Source organism: Odontesthes bonariensis, chromosome 10, assembly GCF_027942865.1.
Source record: "Odontesthes bonariensis isolate fOdoBon6 chromosome 10, fOdoBon6.hap1, whole genome shotgun sequence".
Lineage (NCBI taxonomy): Eukaryota > Metazoa > Chordata > Actinopteri > Atheriniformes > Atherinopsidae > Odontesthes > Odontesthes bonariensis.
The window spans coordinates 1,353,751-1,372,956 of record NC_134515.1 but is presented as its reverse complement, the minus strand read 5'-3'; the positions used below and the strand labels follow the sequence as shown (position 1 = coordinate 1,372,956).

Below are 19,206 nucleotides of genomic sequence, written 5' to 3'. Positions count from 1 at the left end.
CTCCGATATCAACGCAGTGAGAAAAAGGAAAACCTTAAGAGGAAAAGTGGCTCGGGAACGACGTGCAGTAGTTGGCTGTACAAACTCAAGGAAGCACTTGAACGAGTGGTTAGATAGAGAGTGCTTTGACAAATGTCCGCGTACATGTGGAAAGAGCAATCCAGAGACTGAAGATCTATAAGATTTTATCCCAGACCGTTCCCATCATGGCACGTAAACCGGACAACATCTGGACCATCTGTGCTGGCCTAGTTAACCTGAGAATGCCTCATGGGGTTTAGAGTCTTGCCTTGTGTCCCTGTGTGCATACTATATGTTTAACAGTTAATATTGTAAATTATTATTATAGTGATGTATTGTGTGGGGTCGTTTTGTATTTCACTTTTTAATCCCTGTTAGGATTAAATAAATGATCTTTCTAGTTGAAGCCGTTTGTTTCATTTCCTCAAAACATTTAATTAATCCAGATTTATTAATGTAAAGTATGAGTTTACTATGAATGAACTGTGTTAAAAGAAATTGTAACACTCTAAGGAAGATAGGGCACTCATGATCGTAGTTCAGTGCAATAATGAAATGAAATTACATCAACCTTTATTTTCAATTTTGTACAACAATATATTCAACATTATATTACATTATGTAAACAACAGACATCTGTTGGCAGCTACGTAGGGCAGTTTATTTTGGTTTTAAAATGCTGAGATATTTACTGCAGAACTGTAACCTTCCCTCAACAAAATCATCAAAGATGTTCGGGAGCATGTGGGAAAACTAAAGTGTGCGCAGCCTTGTGATATGCTCCTGAACAAAGCCTTGGTCGTAGGGTACTTCTATTTCTAGGTGCTCAGTTCTGTATGTTATGTTGGGCCACGTCGTCACGTTATCCTCCCAGTCCTGCACCGAATTCGGGTGGGGGATAGTAACTCCATCTCCAGTTAACGTATTTAAACTCTGTTCAAGCTAGCATCATCTGTTTACGTTGGCAAACGCTGCGCAAACTACTTCCGGCGGAAATGAAGTGCATTTGTGGAGGCTAATGGCGCCGCCATAGCTGCACATGAGCTCACAGTTTTATTCAGGATGGGGGGGTTCACCTTATTATTGGATCTGAGGTTCCCTTTACCTCATTATTTAATCGTTTTATCCGTGCAGCCTCACACGCACACACTCACGTGCACACACTCACATGCACACACTCACGTGCACACCCCCAGCAGCAGGACACATTAGCCCCTGGATGAACCGGCTCGGCGCTGCCAGGCTCAGGTCTGCAGGGCGCTGATAACACGGCTCTGCCTCCCAGGAGGTTCATTCTCTGGGTTCATGGCAGCAGCTGATCGATCGATGCTCTGAAATATATATTTCTATATATATAAATATATATATAAATATGTATATATATATATATATTTATATATATATAGAGCTGTGTTATCAGATGATTTATATATAAATATATATAGATATATATTTATATAAATATGATTGTGTCAGAACAGACGGCGGCTGAAGCTCAGTCATGAGATGATGAAGATGCTGAAACATGGCCGACCGTCACGTCCCAGATCCAAATGTCCTTTTAAAAAATGAAAAGTGAAAGCAGAGAGATTCTGCTCATCAGTTGAACAGAGTGTGAAGTTAGCGCCCCCCACAGGCCGCTGGGCTCACTGCAGCCCAACAGGACTCTGCTTCTGAGGGTGAGTTACCTTTGAACACATTTCACGGCCCGCTGTAAGTCTCTGTGAGTCGGTGTGTTACTACAACGCCTGTCAGCACTGCTGCTCCAACCATCGACATGTTGTTCTGCTGATGTAAAAGGACTCCTGCATCACTTCCATCGCTTTAAAAGCTCACCTGCACAAACACAAAGCTGTTGTTTCATGTTTTACCGATAAAGTTTCCTTCAATGATTCCAGCTGGAAACAAGCGGCTGGACTCCTCGTTGACCCTGCTGGGTTCAGACCAGTCACACCAGCTCAGGGATTCTGACTCACTGTTACATCATCGTTTCAGCTTTCAGTTCAGAGTGTTTGACTCGGAACATTTCATTTAAAATGTCTTCAGAGGTGGATCAGGGTCAGGGCCCAGACTCAGGTGGGCTGCTGGCATGAATTGTCCCCCTGAAGTCTCATGTGTCACTGAATCTGTTTGATTCTGTTCCTGTGAGATAAGCTGCTGAGGTTCATGGCTGTGAAAGCCCATCTAAAGACATCCAGATGTGGTGTGATCACACTTTGAAAGATGAGACGAGTTGTTTTAAGGATGAGACGCACCTGTTTGCTTTCTCTGATGTTCCACACCTCTGATGCTGGAATCCATTTCCTGAGCCGTGTTGTGATGTTCTTTGTGTGTTTGCAGCTGCTTTGATAACAGGCAGCTTCCCTCAGGCTCTGATAAACTTCTGTCTTCTGACTCGTGCTGAATAATTTACAGAAACAGAAGCAGTCTGACCACAGAGGGCAGGGGAGGAGCAGAATGCTGCTGCACTGGTTTGTGGAAAAACCGTCAGAGTGAGAGGTCTGTGCTGTCAGCAGATCTTTGTTTTCTCTCACAGGTCAGCTGGATGAGCACAGATGGTTTCTGTGGAGAGTGTCTCCCTCTGCTGGTGAGAGCCTGTAACTGACCAGAGGCTGTAACTGACCGGGAGGGAAAAAGGAAAACAAGAGGAGAGAGGTGAGAATATATCCATTCATCCATTCATCCATTCATTCATTCATTCATCCATTCATTCATTCATTCATTCATTCATTCATTCATTCATTCATCCATTCATTCATTCATTCATTCATTCATTCATCCATCCATCCATCCATCCATCCATCCATCCATCCAACCATCTGTCTATCAATCTATCCACCCATCCATCCATTTATATATTCATCCATTTTTAGTATTTTCCAGGTTTGGATTATAATATAAACTATATATGTTTTCAGTGGTGGCATTTATAACCCTGAAGTTTAGCGTTTTAGCCTTCGATTTATTTTGTTCATCTATGATAAATGAATAACAAACTGTGGTAAAGTTAAGTTTTACATCAGCAGTAGAGGAAACACTTCATTGTTTCGGTGAAACAGGATTGTCATAAACAGCTTTTATTTACACTTGATTTGAAATTGGTACAAATATTATTTTAAAAAAATTATTCCAAATAAAGCACGATAAGTTGTGTTTATATGTGAAAAATAACATTTAACTTCAATATGTTTTAGTTTTCTCATATATTTTCAGTGTAGTTTAACATATTTTAGTGAATTCTTCGTTGGAATTTTCTCGTTTTAAACCAACCAAAAACAAAAAGGTGACGTAATGGCCCGTCACATATTGACTCCGCCCATCCACCTCAGCTTATCCAATCAGGATTCAAGATGAGCTGGCATTAAGACGCCGGAAGTGTTTACAACAGGAAGCTAAACTAACGAGCTAACGAGCTAACTAACCAGAGCCAGCAGTTTCAGCTCCACGCGGACCCACTTTTTCTTCGAACCTGGTTCCGAACATCTTCAAGGTGAGTCCGAGCTACCGACGGCTGATACGCGCCCTTTGCCCCAACCTGCGGAGCCTAGCATCACAACTGCTGCTAGCATGCTAACAGCTACCAACTAGTTCATGAAACTCGTGATTTTAGTAACAAAAGTTTCAGCTGTTGACGGCACAGATCACTGTTCACCCAGAAACTTAAGCAATAAGTAGGGGCAGCCCACGATAGTTAGCTGGATAAGTGTTGGTGTATTATGGGTGAATCATGCGGATAGCAGCTAGCATGCTAGTTAGCCTGGTTCAAGGTTTGAGGCAGAACTTTGACATGTTTGAGCCCAAAGTGGGTCAGCAGACGTGTTCTGCGGCTTTCTGTCGGAGGAAACGCATTTTGGATGCTAACAGCAGGTTGGTAAGAGCTACACGGAGTCCAGTTGGTGTCAGAAGAAGTTGTTAGAGGTTTATAATGTGGGAGATTACTCTGTTTTTAGCTTATTATAAGTGAGAAAACGTTGGAGAACACAGCTGATGTGATTAATTAAAGCAGCTGACTGGTGTCTGCGCTATGGCAAAGTGAGAAACTGCATCGTGACACAGCTGCTCTGAGCTGCCACTCCCCCCTGATCCGGATCCAGATCCACACAGGCCTCAACAACACATTCCTGGCGAACAGAGGCTTTCTGTGTCACTGATTAAATCGGATCAAAAGTTACTCCTCACAGAGTTCAGTGCGAACTCAGCACACTTTAGTGTCTTTAGTACGTTTCTGTAGATAACAGCTGGAGAGTTCAGCTTCCCTGAGGGAACCTCCAAAGGGATTAATTAAAGTCATCTATTTATCTTTCTGTGAAATGTATGTGTGGCTGAAACATGTGCAAAAGTGTTGAGAAAACCCCTCAATCCTTAAAATGTTTCCAGTTAAACAGGAAACAGCTGCAGAGAGTCACTGAAACATGTTCCAACATGAACATAAACCCAGAATCTGAGTCAGAACCAGAGTTAGTTCAGTTCTGAGCAGCTTTAAAGTGAATATCTGCAGATGTTTCCATGGTAACAGCTGCAGAGATTCACTGAAACATGTTCCAACATGAACATAAACCCAGAATCTGAGTCAGAACCAGAGTTAGTTCAGCTCTGAGCAGCTTTAAAGTGAATATCTGCAGATGTTTCCATGGTAACAGCTGCAGAGATTCACTGAAACATGTTCCAACATGAACATAAACCCAGAATCTGAGGCAGAACCAGAGTTAGTTCAGTTCTGAGCAGCTTTAAAGTGAATATCTGCAGATGTTTCCATGGTAACAGCTGCAGAGATTCACTGAAACATGTTCCAACATGAACATAAACCCAGAATCTGAGGCAGAACTGTTCTACTTTTAAACGTGATAACGTTTATTTTTTTGGGATTAGGATTTTTTTTAAACTGAATTTCTTATATTAATTTGACTCTTTTGGTAACGACGTCCATGTGAAGAAAAATAAGAACAATAAATCGTTTCATAAAGTCTAAAGTGACTCCAGAAGGAAGACTAACACCTCGTGTCGCTTGGTGTCAGATCAGTTGATTTGTTTTAATTTAATTCTTAAAATCCAATAAGTCATAAATCTGTACACGAAGCTCCTGAAAAGTCGAAGTCTTATTCGTGAGGCTTCCACGTGTCGACCTTGGACACGTAATTAAGATATAAATACATGATTAAATCACATTTCACTCTGACTGCAGAGCTCTGAGGGCTGCTCTAACAACCCTGGCAGGACATGAATCACTCTGGATTATCTGACCCAGATCTGTTCGGTCTGAATGAAAGGAAGGAGAAATCTGCTTTCCTGTGATTAGAGCAGAACCACCTGTGGTTAATACCACATCAGGGGTCATTAATACCACATCAGGGGTCATTAATACCACATCAGGGGGCATTAATACCACATCAGGGGGCATTAATACCACATCAGGGGGCATTAATACAACATCAGGGTAGGGGTGGGCGATGTGTATCGTTTGCGAAATTATTGTAAATGTTGTTTTGACGATGAGTAATTTTGCAATATCGAGATATAGGCTACATATATATATATATATATATATATAAATAAATAAATAATTTTTTCAATCGGCAAAAATCAATAAAGTGCGGTGCCAGTGGTCCTCTGCCCTTACCACGGCGCCACGCCCTGCTTTGAACACTCTAATTTTTTCAAAGTAAACGCTTCGGACCCCGCGGGACACTCAGCTAAGAGCATCGAGAGGCAGGGGCTGGGACAGACGGCAGCTCGCCTCGCGGCGGACCGTCAGCTCTATCCTGAGATCCAACAACGAGCTTTTTAACTGCAGCAACTTTAAGATGCGCTATTGGAGCTGGAATTACCGCGGCTGCTGGCAACAGACTTGCCCTTCAATTGATCCCCGTTAAAGGATTTAAAGAGTCCTGTATTGTTATTTTTCGTCACTACCTCCCCGAGTCGGGAGTGGGTAATTTGCGTGCCTGCTGCCTTCCTTGGATGTGGTAGCTGTTTCTCAGGCTCCCTCTCCGGAGGGAGAAGTAGCCTGAGAAACGGCTCGAGGTTATCTAGAGTCACCAAAGCGGCCGCGGCACCCCGAGAGGCACCCGCATGGGTTTTGGGTCTGATAAATGCACGCATCCCCGAAGGTCAGCGCTCGTTTTGCATGTATTAGCTTTAGAATTGCCAGTTATCCAAGTAACGGTAGAGCGATCAAAGGAACCATAACTGATTTAATGAGCCATTCGCAGTTTCACTGTACCGGCCGTGTGTGCTTAGACTTGCATGCTTGTGTTCATTTTATTGTGATCTTAATGAAAGTTAAAAAATTTTTTTTTTTTTTTAAATATCGTCAAAATATCTTAAAATCCTAAAAAATATCGAGATTTTTTTTTTTTTTTTTGCCCATATCGCCCACCCCTACATCAGGGTGGTTAATACCACATCGGGGGGCATTAATACCACATCAGGGTGGTTAATACCACATCGGGGGGCATTAATACCACATCGGGGGGCATTAATACCACATCGGGGGGCATTAATACCACATCAGGGTGGTTAATACCACATCGGGGGGCATTAATACCACATCAGGGTGGTTAATACCACATCGGGGGGCATTAATACCACATCGGGGGGCATTAATACCACATCGGGGGGCATTAATACCACATCGGGGGGCATTAATACCACATCGGGGGGCATTAATACCACATCAGGGTGGTTAATACCACATCGGGGGGCATTAATACCACATCAGGGTGGTTAATACCACATCGGGGGGCATTAATACCACATCGGGGGGCATTAATACCACATCGGGGGGCATTAATACCACATCAGGGTGGTTAATACCACATCGGGGGGCATTAATACCACATCGGGGGGCATTAATACCACATCGGGGTGGTTAATACCACATCGGGGGGCATTAATACCACATCGGGGGGCATTAATACCACATCGGGGGGCATTAATACCACATCAGGGGGCATTAATACCACATCAGGGTGGTTAATACCACATCCTGTCCCACATTCACAGAAAGGTCACCAAACACAGACTGAACAGAACTGAATTTCCTGTTGTTTTGACAGAGAAAATGTTAATAATGACAGAAATAAACTGCTAATAAAGAGCTCTCTGTGATGATGTCATCAACGTGCGCCTGCTTTGTGTTCAGGATGAGTCTGCAGTGGACGGCGGTCGCCACCTTCCTGTATGTTGAGGTCTTCCTCGTTCTTCTGCTCTGCATCCCCTTCATCTCCCCCAAGAGGTCAGTGCTAACCTGTCTGCGCTAACCTGTCTGCGCTAACCTGTCTGCGCTAACCTGTCAGCGCTAACTTGTCGGGCGCTAACTTGTCGGGCGCTAACCTGTCAGTGCTAACCTGTCGGGCGCACACCTGTCAGTGCTAACCTGTCGGGAGCTAACCTGTCGGTGCTAACCTGTCTGCGCTAACCTGTCGGTGCTCACCTGTCGGTGCTCACCTGTCGGGCGCTAACCTGTCTGCGCTAACCTGTCGGGCGCTCACCTGTTGCCTCAGGTTAGTAAACACCTGGAAACCTGGGGCGTGGAAACGGTGAATCGGTTCTTATGTAACAGCTGTCATTAACATTTTTTTTTTATAATTTAATTGTAACCTTTATTTAATCAGGAATATCCCATTGAGATTAAGAACCTCTTTTTCAAAGGAGACCCGGCTAAGATGGGCAGCAGCAAATACAATACAAAGTTACAAATTACAAATAAAAACACAAACAAATGAAAGAAATTAAATTGAATTTACAAGCAGATTATGAAAATCAAGTACATGTAGTGTCCTCAGTTTGTATTTGAAGGTACTCAAAACTGTGGGGAAGACATGGGCTGTGTTCCAAACCGCATACTTCTCCTACTTCTCATACTACTCATACTAACTTTTTGAGTTAGTATGCGAGGTTGAGTAAGCGAGAAGTTCCCGGATGCATACTAGATTCTCCTAAATGTTGGGTATGCATCATGAGGTTACTACTCATACTCAAACTACCCAAGATGCAACGTAACGTGACGTTGCCGATCGTCATTTCCTGGCAAAACGGCAGTTTCAAGCTAGCTACAACGAGGGTAGCTTCACTTCCTGTTTTCAAAACAAAAGCACCAATTGTACCGTAATGGCTTTCCCTATGATAAAAGGCAACGGGTATTTTATTTTGTGAAAATAACAGGAAGTGCGTTAGCTCACTGCGGCTAGCTTTAGTAGCGCCGAATTCGTGGGAACAAAATTGTAAACAGCCGGTATTTTGTCAGGTTTTCAACACGTTGGGGATCTAAACGACTACTTTCTCACCTGAAAATGTTTCAAATGTTGCTAAAGTTTACAGAGTTTAGAGCTTAAGAGAAATCAGCTTCAGGCCGGCTGATTTCAGCTCGGGCAGGAGCCAAATGATGAGTATGGAAGTATGTAGTATGCAGTTTCGAACACAGCCGTAGTCTAGAGAACAGAAGGAGGAAGGACCAGCACCTCTCTGTGCAATCAGGTCCACACCAGGTGCTGACATCTTATTCTGGGCTGAACAGATAAAGTGAAGGAGCTGGGATCTCTGGTCTGATCGGAGGAGCGACGGTGCCGAGTCAGGCAGGATTCTGAGGAGGCCGGTTTGACTCAAACCAGCCGGTGCCTGCAGTGTTCTGCTTGGACACTAGAGGGAGCCATAGTCTTTGTTTTCTCTCCATATCTCTGTCTGAGTTTCCCTTCCTGTAACTTTGGACTCGTGTTCAGAACCAGCTGCGTCCTCTCTGTTTTACGCCCTCTCCTCCGCTGACCAGGCGCGGCACTTTGTCTGACGAGCAGATTTGTCCCCACCACTTTAAAAAAGTAGAGAAAGTGCAAACGCCGCTTTTGGTGCAGAACCTAAAAACTATAATTTTATGTCATGGCATTCTCCTAACCAAAAACTATTTGATCCGCTCTGCTTTCACTCTCCTTGTATGAATGCGCTTGCGATCAGCCCCCATTGCTGAATAGCAACTATGTTGAATCCGCTCCCACGCACTGCGCTGGCGGTCGGCAGTCTGTTACAGGGTAACGAGCGATGAAAGACGTCGCTGGTGTTGCAGGTGAAGATTCCTCAGTGTTTATGATGCATATCAGGCCAGATAGACAATGAATGAAAACTTATTTCACAGAGGGGTTGCTGCTCGTTCATTTTGCCTGTCGTTTCATAGCCTGGCAATGTTTGAAAACTTTGTCAGGGCGAGGGCTGTTTGTAGCCAGGCTACGTCTCCTGGTGCGCTCTTGCTTGGTCGAGGTTTGTCTGAGATTTGTTGGCGTGTCAAGGGCTGTGCAGTAACCGAAATCGTGTCTTGTACTAAAATGCGGATTTTGAAATACGAATAGGGCCTACTCTTAAAGCGATAGTTCGTAGTAGATTCACCCTGGGGTCATTTGAACCGTGACATCCAGCCAAGTAGCCCACCCGAAGTTTTTCCGATATTGGCTGAACATCAGCTGAGTTACTGAGTTATCCCGAATAGCTTCGTACAAGCGCTAACGGACCCTGGCAGTATCTCCAAAATTACCACACTAAAATCACATGCCATGACACCAAACTTCTACAGTAGTACAAATATGGTCTGTACTCACCAAACGATGCATTTGGAAGTTTGTACATAGTCCAGGAGTTTATTATTATCAACACAAGCCTGATAGCTTCTCTGCTGCTAAAGCTGCGTCGACGTCACTTCCTTGAGCTGGGAGCTTCAAAGTAAGATGAGGGTTGATCTAATACTGTAGACAACAAAGTATATGCTATATTCTACATGAATTTTTATGTTGTAGAGTTGTGAATTTATTTTATCAATGGAGAAATTGAGCAGCCTTGCTTTGTTGTCTACAAAGCAAGGCTGCAAGGTGGATCCGCCGATTACTTTCTTTTCCTGTTCCACAGCAGACAGCAACAGACTTTTACAAAATAAAAGCCTGTGAGCAACAGACTTTTACAATAATAAAATAAATAATAAAACCTGCGTTAATGTGTGATAAAATATTTATCAGCATTAAATAATTAGCTAGTTAGCACAATAATAACGAGTTAACTCACCCAGCCCTAGTTTTAACCTTGTGTTCAACTGTTGGTTCCACTCAGCAAAGCCTCGGACCTCCTGTTGGAGCGTCATCTGTAACCGACCCAACAGAATCGGACCAACATGTTCCGCTCTCTGGGTTTGAGGCTGCCGCCTTCTGAGCTTTGAAACCTAAAATATCCACAAAGTGAAGTTGGTCTTCTGCTTTTCTTCGTTCAAATGTTTGATTTTTGTTTTCCAGGTGGAGCAAGATCTTCAAGTCCCGGATCGTTCAGACCATCGCTCTCTATGGAAACACCTGGTTCATGGTGGCCATCGCCATCCTGGTCTTCCTCCTCATAGGTGCGCGTGAACGCTGAGATCAGACTGTGGCTGTGTTCGAAACCGCATTCTTCTCCTACTACTCCTACAAACTTTTTGAGTTAGTATGCGAGTTTGAGTAAGCAGAAGTTCCCGGATGCATACTAGATTCTCCGAAATGTTGGGTATGCATCATGAGGTTACTACTCATAGCCGATTTCCCTTAAGCTCTAAACTCTGTAAACTTTAGCAACATTTGAAACATTTTCAGGAGAGAAAGTAGTCGTTTAGATCCCCAACGTGTTGAAAACCTGACAAAATACCGGCTGTTTACCATTTTGTTCCCACGAATTCGGCGCTACTAAAGCTAGCCGCAGTGAGCTAACTCACTTCCGGTTATTTTCACAAAATAAAATACCCGTTGCCTTTTATCATAGGGAAAGCAATTACCATACAATTGGTGCTTTTGTTTTGAAAACAGGAAGTGAACCTACCCTCGTTGTAGCTAGCTTGAAACTGCCGTTTTGACAGGAAATGACGATCGGCGACGTCACGTTACGTTGCATCTTGGGTAGTTTGAGTATGAGTAGTAACCTCATGATGCATACCCAACATTTCAGAGAATCTAGTATGCATCCGGGAACTTAAAAAAAGTTAAAGTTAGTAGGAGTAGTAGGAGAAGTATGCGGTTTCGAACACAGCCTTTGTTTTACTTTGTGTTTTCTGAAATCTAAAGTCACATTCTGACTCCCCACTCCCACCTTGTGTTAGATTTATTTTTTGCACTGTTCTAGCTGTAGTGGAAGGGGTGGTCCTCACAAAGAACTCTGAGACCGAGGTCCTCACAACCAACCAAAGACACGTATATGTGTGTGTGTGTGTGCAGATGCGTTTCGTGAGGTCAGGAAGTACAGCGTGACGGAGAAGGTGGATCTGACCAACAACCCGACGGCCATCGAACACATCCACATGAAGCTGTTCAGAGCTCAGAGGAACGAATACATCGCCGGCTTCGCCCTGCTGCTCTGCCTGTAAGACGTAAACGCACACGTGCACACACATGTGCACACACACACACGATGGTTTAAGTTTAATTCAAGCAGACGTGATAATTTCCAGTCATTTAATTCTTAATGTCGGGCAGCTTTGCTCGGTCAGAATAGTTTCTGATTCATTACAAAAAAAAAAGAATGAGATGAGGCTCCAGCTAAAGTGTTTTCTGATTGGTCGATGACACTCAGCTTTATTTCTCTTCAACATGTTTCTCAGCTGCTCAGACTCTGTTAAAAGTTGGATGCCTGACAGCTTTCTCCCCGTTAAAGGGACAGTTCGCCTCTTTAAAGGGATAGTTCGCCTCTTCTGACATGAAGCTGTGTAACATCCCATATCAGCAACATCATTTCTGAACATCTTCTTACCCCCTGCTGCGTCCTGTGAGCAGAGTTCCAGCTGAGTTTTGGTGTTGATGAAGGTAGTCCGGCTAGTTGGCTGGGGCTTAAAAAATAAAGCCTTTTGCTTCTCAGAACAATATGCGTTCAACAGAGTAATACATTTGCATCACAAAATGGTTCTCCAGGAAAAAGTCCGACCTCACAATCTCTTGGCCCTATTTTCTCTCCCTGCGTATCACTGCCTGCTGTGCAGACCGAGCAGCAAACACCGTAACAGGCGCGGCTGTCGGCAGGCGTTAGAACAGGAAGAAGGAGTTTTACACCTCAGACGCCCTGATATATGCTCCCAGGAACAGGAAGAAGGAGTTTTACACCTCAGACGCCCTGATATATGCTCCCAGGAACAGGAAGAAGGAGTTTTACACCTCAGACGCCCCGATATATGCTCCCAGGAACAGGAAGAAGGAGTTTTACACCTCAGACGCCCTGATATATGCTCCCAGGAACAGGAAGAAGGAGTTTTACACCTCAGACGCCCTGATATATGCTCCCAGGAACAGGAAGAAGGAGTTTAACACCTCAGACGCCCTGATATATGCTCCCAGGAACAGGAAGAAGGAGTTTTACACCTCAGACGCCCCGATATATGCTCCCAGGAACAGGAAGAAGGAGTTTTACACCTCAGACGCCCTGATATATGCTCCCAGGAACAGGAAGGAGTTTTACACCTGAGACGCCCTGATATATGCTCCCAGGAACAGGAAGAAGGAGTTTTACACTTCAGACGCCCTGATATATGCTCCCAGGAACAGGAAGAAGGAGTTTTACACCTGAGACGCCCTGATATATGCTCCCAGGAACAGGAAGAAGGAGTTTTACACCTCAGACGCCCTGATATATGCTCCCAGGAACAGGAAGAAGGTGTTTTACACCTCAGACGCCCTGATATATGCTCCCAGGAACAGGAAGAAGGAGTTTTACACCTCAGACGCCCTGATATATGCTCCCAGGAACAGGAAGAAGGAGTTTTACACCTCAGACGCCCTGATATATGCTCCCAGGAACAGGAAGAAGGAGTTTTACACCTGAGACGCCCTGATATATGCTCCCAGGAACAGGAAGAAGGAGTTTTACACCTCAGACGCCCTGATATATGCTCCCAGGAACAGGAAGAAGGAGTTTTACACCTCAGACGCCCTGATATATGCTCCCAGGAACAGGAAGAAGGAGTTTTACACCTCAGACGCCCTGATATATGCTCCCAGGAACAGGAAGAAGGACTTTTAAACATTGTGGAGGCTGTAAGTTGATGGATCTCCGCCTCAGGCCAGCAGGGGGCAGCAGTCACGTCGTCCTGCAGCTGCCGCTCTGACTCACCTCAGCATGTGATGCAGCAGCTGCAGTAACGGCGGTAACAGGAGGAAGCGCTCCAGCGTTTAGACGGAGCCCTCCACACTCGTTCCGCTCTGACCTGAGACTCTGACTCTGGAATTTCCAGCCTCGGCCAAGAAGAAGAAGCGCAGCAGTGTTGGTGGAAAGGCTGAAGCGCTGGCAGCTGCTCCGAGTATTTCAGGCCTGGGAAGCGACAGCCGACCATATTTGGAACTGAAACGGAACAAACCCTTCCATTCATTACCTTGGGTCGGCTTCACATTTCCAGCTGATAGTCTGCAGCAGATAAATCGGCCGATATTGATCCAGAAACAATGAAAAACACCTCAAGGGCCAAAGGTTTGCACTGGCTGACATGTTCTTTATTTGGACCCGATTCTGTGCACACGGAACACTTTACAGCGCCTAATGTGGACTAAAAACAGTCCTCATGAAGATTTAAACAGGAAAAATCAGAATTCTTTAATGTTTTAGACTCAGACTCAAAATTACTTTATTAATCCCTTGCGGGAAATTCCTTTTTTGCAGTGCCCTCGTTACAAAAAAAAAAATAGAAAGATGAATAAGATAAGGAAAAATCTCAATATGTACAAAAATACAATAAACAAACAGTCTTTACAATGCTACTCAGTAGCTAATTATTATTGTTGTTGCACATGGTGAAGTAATGAAATAAATAAATAAATAAATGATGAAATGAATAACTATCAGACACTGGAATTGTACAGTTTGATGGCCACAGGCAGGAATGACTTTGTGTGGTGCAGCGTGGGGCAATAAGTCTCTGGCTGAAGGTGCTTCTGTGGCTGACCAACACATCGTGAAGAGGATGTGCAGGATTGTCCAGCATGGATTTTTATCCTGGACAGCGTCCTTCTTTATCACTTTTATGCGATGTTTGGTGTCATAAATCGACTCATAGATTAGGCTCCAGGTGGGAGCCCAATCTGAGTCGATCTATGACACCAAACATCGCATAAAAGTGATAAAACATTAAAGAATTCTGATTTTTCCTGTTTAAATCTTCATGTTTTATTACTTTTATGTGATGTTTGGTGTCATAGATTCTCATAAATCGACTCATAGATTAGGCTCCAGGTGGGTTTTACTGTTCAGAGTCGGGGGAACGGCTCCAGTTATGACACCGTGGCGGATGCGATTCGGTGCCCTGATTGGAGTCTGAAGTCTCCCCGACGTGGTTGAATCCGTGGCTTTATCTCTATAAAGCGTCTCTGCTGCAGCAGCTGCAGCCCGCCGGCTGTTGTCAGTTCGGACCGGTTTCCCTTTGTGAGCGGCAGCAGAGGAAGTCGAAGAATCTGCAGACGTGTCGGGCCGCTCGGCTTCGGTGTAACGCGGGTCACAAAGTGGGCGTTCTATATTAGGACACGTTTTACTCTCTGAAAATAGCTGCAGCGGGTTTGTCTAATGTGAGTAAACATCCCTCACGTACAGTCACAACCTGCTGGCTTCTGCTATGTGTCAGAAAAAAGTCCCTGAGCGCATCAGCGGGGAGATATTTACAACCGGCACATGTTCGCAGCTGCAGCATCACATGACGGTGAGCTAACCTCCACGTGGGGGCAGATTTACCCCTGGCGAGCTGCTCGTCTCTGCGGGTTGGTGCTTTCTCCGTAACTTGGCGATGGCTTCAGCTCAGGAACGCGTCCCGACACGAAAGAAGGAATTATTCCTCGATATGTTCAAAGTGTCTCAACATGGAGACGGTTTCAGTCATGAGTTAAACCCGAATGAAGCTTGTTGCTTTCACAAATAAGACGATTCAACCAAAATACAACAAATCTCATCCCAGGAACTTCTTTTTTTTTTTTTTTATAAGTATATTTTTTATTCAAGAAAGCACAAAATAAGATTCATTTAAATACAATATCTTGAATTGGTTTTGTTTTCTTTTTTACAAACAGAACCCACCCACAACACCCATATACTGCTGTAAAGGAGAAAAAAAAACATATAAGCATAGATAGCAAAGTTAAATAAATGAACAATGCAATAAATTAAATAAATAAATAAAGGGGAAAACAGTAATAATGACAGTAGTAATGCTAGTAAGAATATATGCTCAATATGTTCAAAGTGTCTCAACATGGAGACGGTTTCAGTCATGAATTAAACCCGAATGAAGCTTGTTGCTTTCACAAATAAGACGATTCAACCAAAATACAACAAATCTCATCCCGGGAACTAAAAGGATTCAGTCCGATTTTCAATTCTATTCATTTTTATTTATATGGCACCAAATACAACAAATATCATGTCAAGGCACTTAGATAATAAAGTCCAATTCAAGCCAATTGGAATTCAATTAATTGTAATCATAATTATTCATAAAATAATCCAATTCAAGCCATTTACAACCCAATTGATTCAGATGCAGTTCAAATAAATTCAGTTCAGTTTAATTGAATTCAGTTTAATTTAATTAAATTCAGTTTTATTTATAAAGTGCCAAAATAGCAACAAATGTCATCTCAGGGCACTTCAAATATATATTAATCCAATTCAAGCCAAATTAGTCCAATTCATTCAGAGCCAATTAAAACAGTTTCCCAGCTCAGGAAACCAACAGATTGCACTGAAACTGTGATCCAATCCCCCGTCCTGAGCTGCACGAGGCGACTGTGGAGAGAAAAAACTCCCTTTGAACAGGAAGAAACCTCCATCAGAACCAGAACCAGGAACCATCTGCCTGGACCAGCTGGGAGGACAGGAAAGAGGGGACAACAAGCACCGTAACACCAGGCCAGAGACACCTGCTGAGAGAGAGAGAAACACAAGTTAATGACAACAATGATGTCACATGTACATGGAGAGGTGCATCATGGGAGCTCCCCCAGCAGGCTGGGCCTATAGCAGCTTAATTATGGGATGTTTCAGGGTCACCTGAGCCATCCCTAACTATAAGCTTTATCAGAAAGGAAAGTTTTATGCCTGGTCTTACAGGTAGAGAGGGACCTGATAACCGAAGGCTCTGCCTCCCAAACTGGCAGCTGGTTCCACAGAGAGGGGCCTGATAACTGAAGGCTCTGCCTCCCAAACTGGCAGCTGGTTCCACAGAGAGGGGCCTGATAACTGAAGGCTCTGCCTCCCAAACTGGCAGCTGGTTCCTCAGAGAGGGGCCTGATAACTGAAGGCTCTGCCTCCCAAACTGGCAGCTGGTTCCACAGAGAGGGGCCTGATAACTGAAGGCTCTGCCTCCCAAACTGGCAGCCGGTTCCACAGAGAGGGGCCTGATAACCGAAGGCTCCGCCTCCCAAACTGGCAGCCGGTTCCACAGAGAGGGGCCTGATAACCGAAGGCTCTGCCTCCCAAACTGGCAGCTGGTTCCACAGAGAGGGGCCTGATAACTGAAGGCTCTGCCTCCCAAACTGGCAGCTGGATCCACAGAGAGGGGCCTGATAACTGAAGGCTCTGCCTCCCAAACTGGCAGCTGGTTCCACAGAGAGGGGCCTGATAACTGAAGGCTCTGCCTCCCAAACTGGCAGCTGGTTCCACAGAGAGGGGCCTGATAACCGAAGGCTTTGCTTCTCAGAGAACATTTCCTCCACTGATTGAGGTATGAAATAGTTCAGTAACACAGATTTCCAAGTATCGTCCTGATATAAACAGAAGCTGTGCCTCTGACCTGGTTCCTTCATCTGACCCAGCAGCTCTCTGGCTCACATGTTGTGGCCTCCGGGGGGGGAAATGTCAGGGGTGAGTCGGGGCGTGTTGCCCCCCGGTTCGTGTTTCTGTTCCTGGGAATGAGAAACAGAAGAAGAGTTGATCTGCAGGAGACAGAAAGTCAAAGAGGAAACGGGGTTTTAAACAAAAAGCTGAAGTTAGATTCTCCCAGAAAAAAAGAACACGTGGAGCAGAGTTTCAGAGGAAAACTGGTGTTTATTAAAGAATCTGTAGAAATGTTAAATGTAGGGCACAACGCCGATAAAGATTTTGTCGCGCGTTAACGCAGGTTTTATTATTTATTTTATTATTGTAAAAGTCTGCTGCTCACAGGCTTTTATTTTGTAAAAGTCTGTCGCTCACAGGCTTTTATTTTGTAAAAGTCTGCTGCTCACAGGCTTTTATTTTGTAAAAGTCTGCTGCTCACAGGCTTTTATTCTGTAAAAGTCTGTTGCTCACAGGCTTTTATTTTGTAAAAGTCTGTTGCTCACAGGCTTTTATTTTGTAAAAGTCTGTTGCTCACAGGCTTTTATTTTGTAAAAGTCTGTTGCTCACAGGCTTTTATTTTGTAAGAGTCTGCTGCTGTCTGCTGTGGAACAGGAAAAGAAAGTAATCGGCGGATCCACCAAACATGGAGAAGGGTACGGAACTTTTACTCGGCCATTTTCATTTTAAAGTTCTTCCAGACGGCGGAGTCGACAGAACCAAAGTCATCTGTAAACTCTGCCAAGTTGAATTGTCTTCTCAGCGTAGTAGTTCCAGTCTAAAATATCACTTAAAGGCAAAACACACAACTGATAGCAGCAAGTCATTCAAGGAAACAGACAGTGGAGCGAGGCTTCTACATAAAAACTACAGAAAGATGCTGATGTTAAAAGTGTGTTTGCACAACAAATGTTATGGCACTTTCATTCATATGGCAGCACATTTAAAATAAAGCTAAATGCTAAAAGCTATACACTACTTTTGGATTCATTTTTGGATTCTGCGTACAAATGAGATTAATCGTGATTAATCAGGGAAATCATGTGATTAATTAGATTAAACATTTTAATCGTTGCCCAGCCCGAGTTAAATCATTAAGATGGCTGCAGGGATCCAATGGTGGCCTCCGTGGTCGCGCTCTGACGCCGTGCTCGTGTGTTTGTTGCAGGTTGCTGCGTCGCCTTGCCACCCTGCTCTCCCAGCAGGCCTCGCTCATGGCCTCCAACGAAGCCTTCAAGAAGCAGGCGGAGGGCGCCAGCGCCGCCGCCAAGAAGTTCATGGAGGACAACGAGCTGCTGCAGGAGGTGACGCACCGTTACGCACACACTGACTCAAAGCTAGCCCCAAACCTAGCCCCAAACCTAGCCCCAAACCTAGCCTCAAAGCTAGCCTCAAAGCTAGCCTCAGACCTAGCCTCACCTAGCCCCAAACCTAGCCTCACCTAGCCTCAAAGCTAGCCTCAAAGCTAGCCTCAAAGCTAGCCTCAGACCTAGCCTCAAAGCTAGCCTCAGACCTAGCCTCAAAGCTAGCCTCAGACCTAGCCTCAAAGCTAGCCTCCGACCTAACCTCAAACCTAGCCTCAAAGCTAGCCTGAGACCTAGCCTCCAACCTAGCCTCAAAGCTAGCCCCAGACCTAGCCCCAGACCTAGCCCCAGACCTAGCCCCTGACCTAGCCTCAGACCTAGCCCCTAACCTAGCCTCAGACCTAGCCCCTAACCTAGCCTCAGACCTAGCCCCTAACCTAGCCTCAGACCTAGCCCCTAACCTAGCCTCAGACCTAGCGCCTAACCTAGCCTCAGACCTAGCCTCAGACCTAGCCCCTAACCTAGCCTCAGACCTAGCCTCAGACCTAGCCCCTAACCTATCCTCAGACCTAGCCCCTAACCTAGCCTCAGACCTAGCCTCAGACCTAGCCCCTAACCTAGCCTCAGACCTAGCCTCAGACCTAGCCTCAGACCTAGCCTCAGACCTAGCCTCAGACCTAGCCTCAGACCTAGCCCCTAACCTAGCCTCAGACCTAGCCCCTAACCTAGCCTCAGACCTAGCCTCAGACCTAACCCCAGACCTAGCCCCTGACCTAGCCTCAGACCTAGCCCCTAACCTAGCCTCAGACCTAGCCCCTAACCTAGCCTCAGACCTAGCCTCAGACCTAGCCCCTAACCTAGCCTCAGACCTAGCCTCAGACCTAGCCCCTAACCTATCCTCAGACCTAGCCCCTAACCTAGCCTCAGACCTAGCCTCAGACCTAGCCTCCAACCTAGCCTCAAAGCTAGCCCCAGACCTAGCCCCAGACCTAGCCCCAGACCTAGCCCCAGACCTAGCCCCTGACCTAGCCCCAGACCTAGCCTCAGACCTAGCCCCTAACCTAGCCTCAGACCTAGCCTCAGACCTAGCCCCTGACCTAGCCCCTAACCT

At 45.1% G+C, this 19,206-nt stretch overlaps 1 protein-coding gene across 1 annotated transcript; it reads left to right on the top strand.

Moving 5' to 3' along the window:
• The first annotated feature begins 3,375 nt into the window (after positions 1–3,375).
• Positions 3,376–18,251, top strand: bcap31 (B cell receptor associated protein 31). The gene is made up of 5 exons (XM_075475529.1): positions 3,376–3,511; positions 7,163–7,255; positions 10,284–10,384; positions 11,229–11,373; positions 17,960–18,251. The coding sequence occupies exons 2-5, from the start codon at positions 7,164–7,166 to the stop codon at positions 18,234–18,236; spliced, it is 615 nt and encodes a 204-aa protein (XP_075331644.1). The 5' UTR covers positions 3,376–3,511; position 7,163; the 3' UTR covers positions 18,237–18,251.
• The last annotated feature ends 955 nt before the right edge of the window (positions 18,252–19,206 follow it).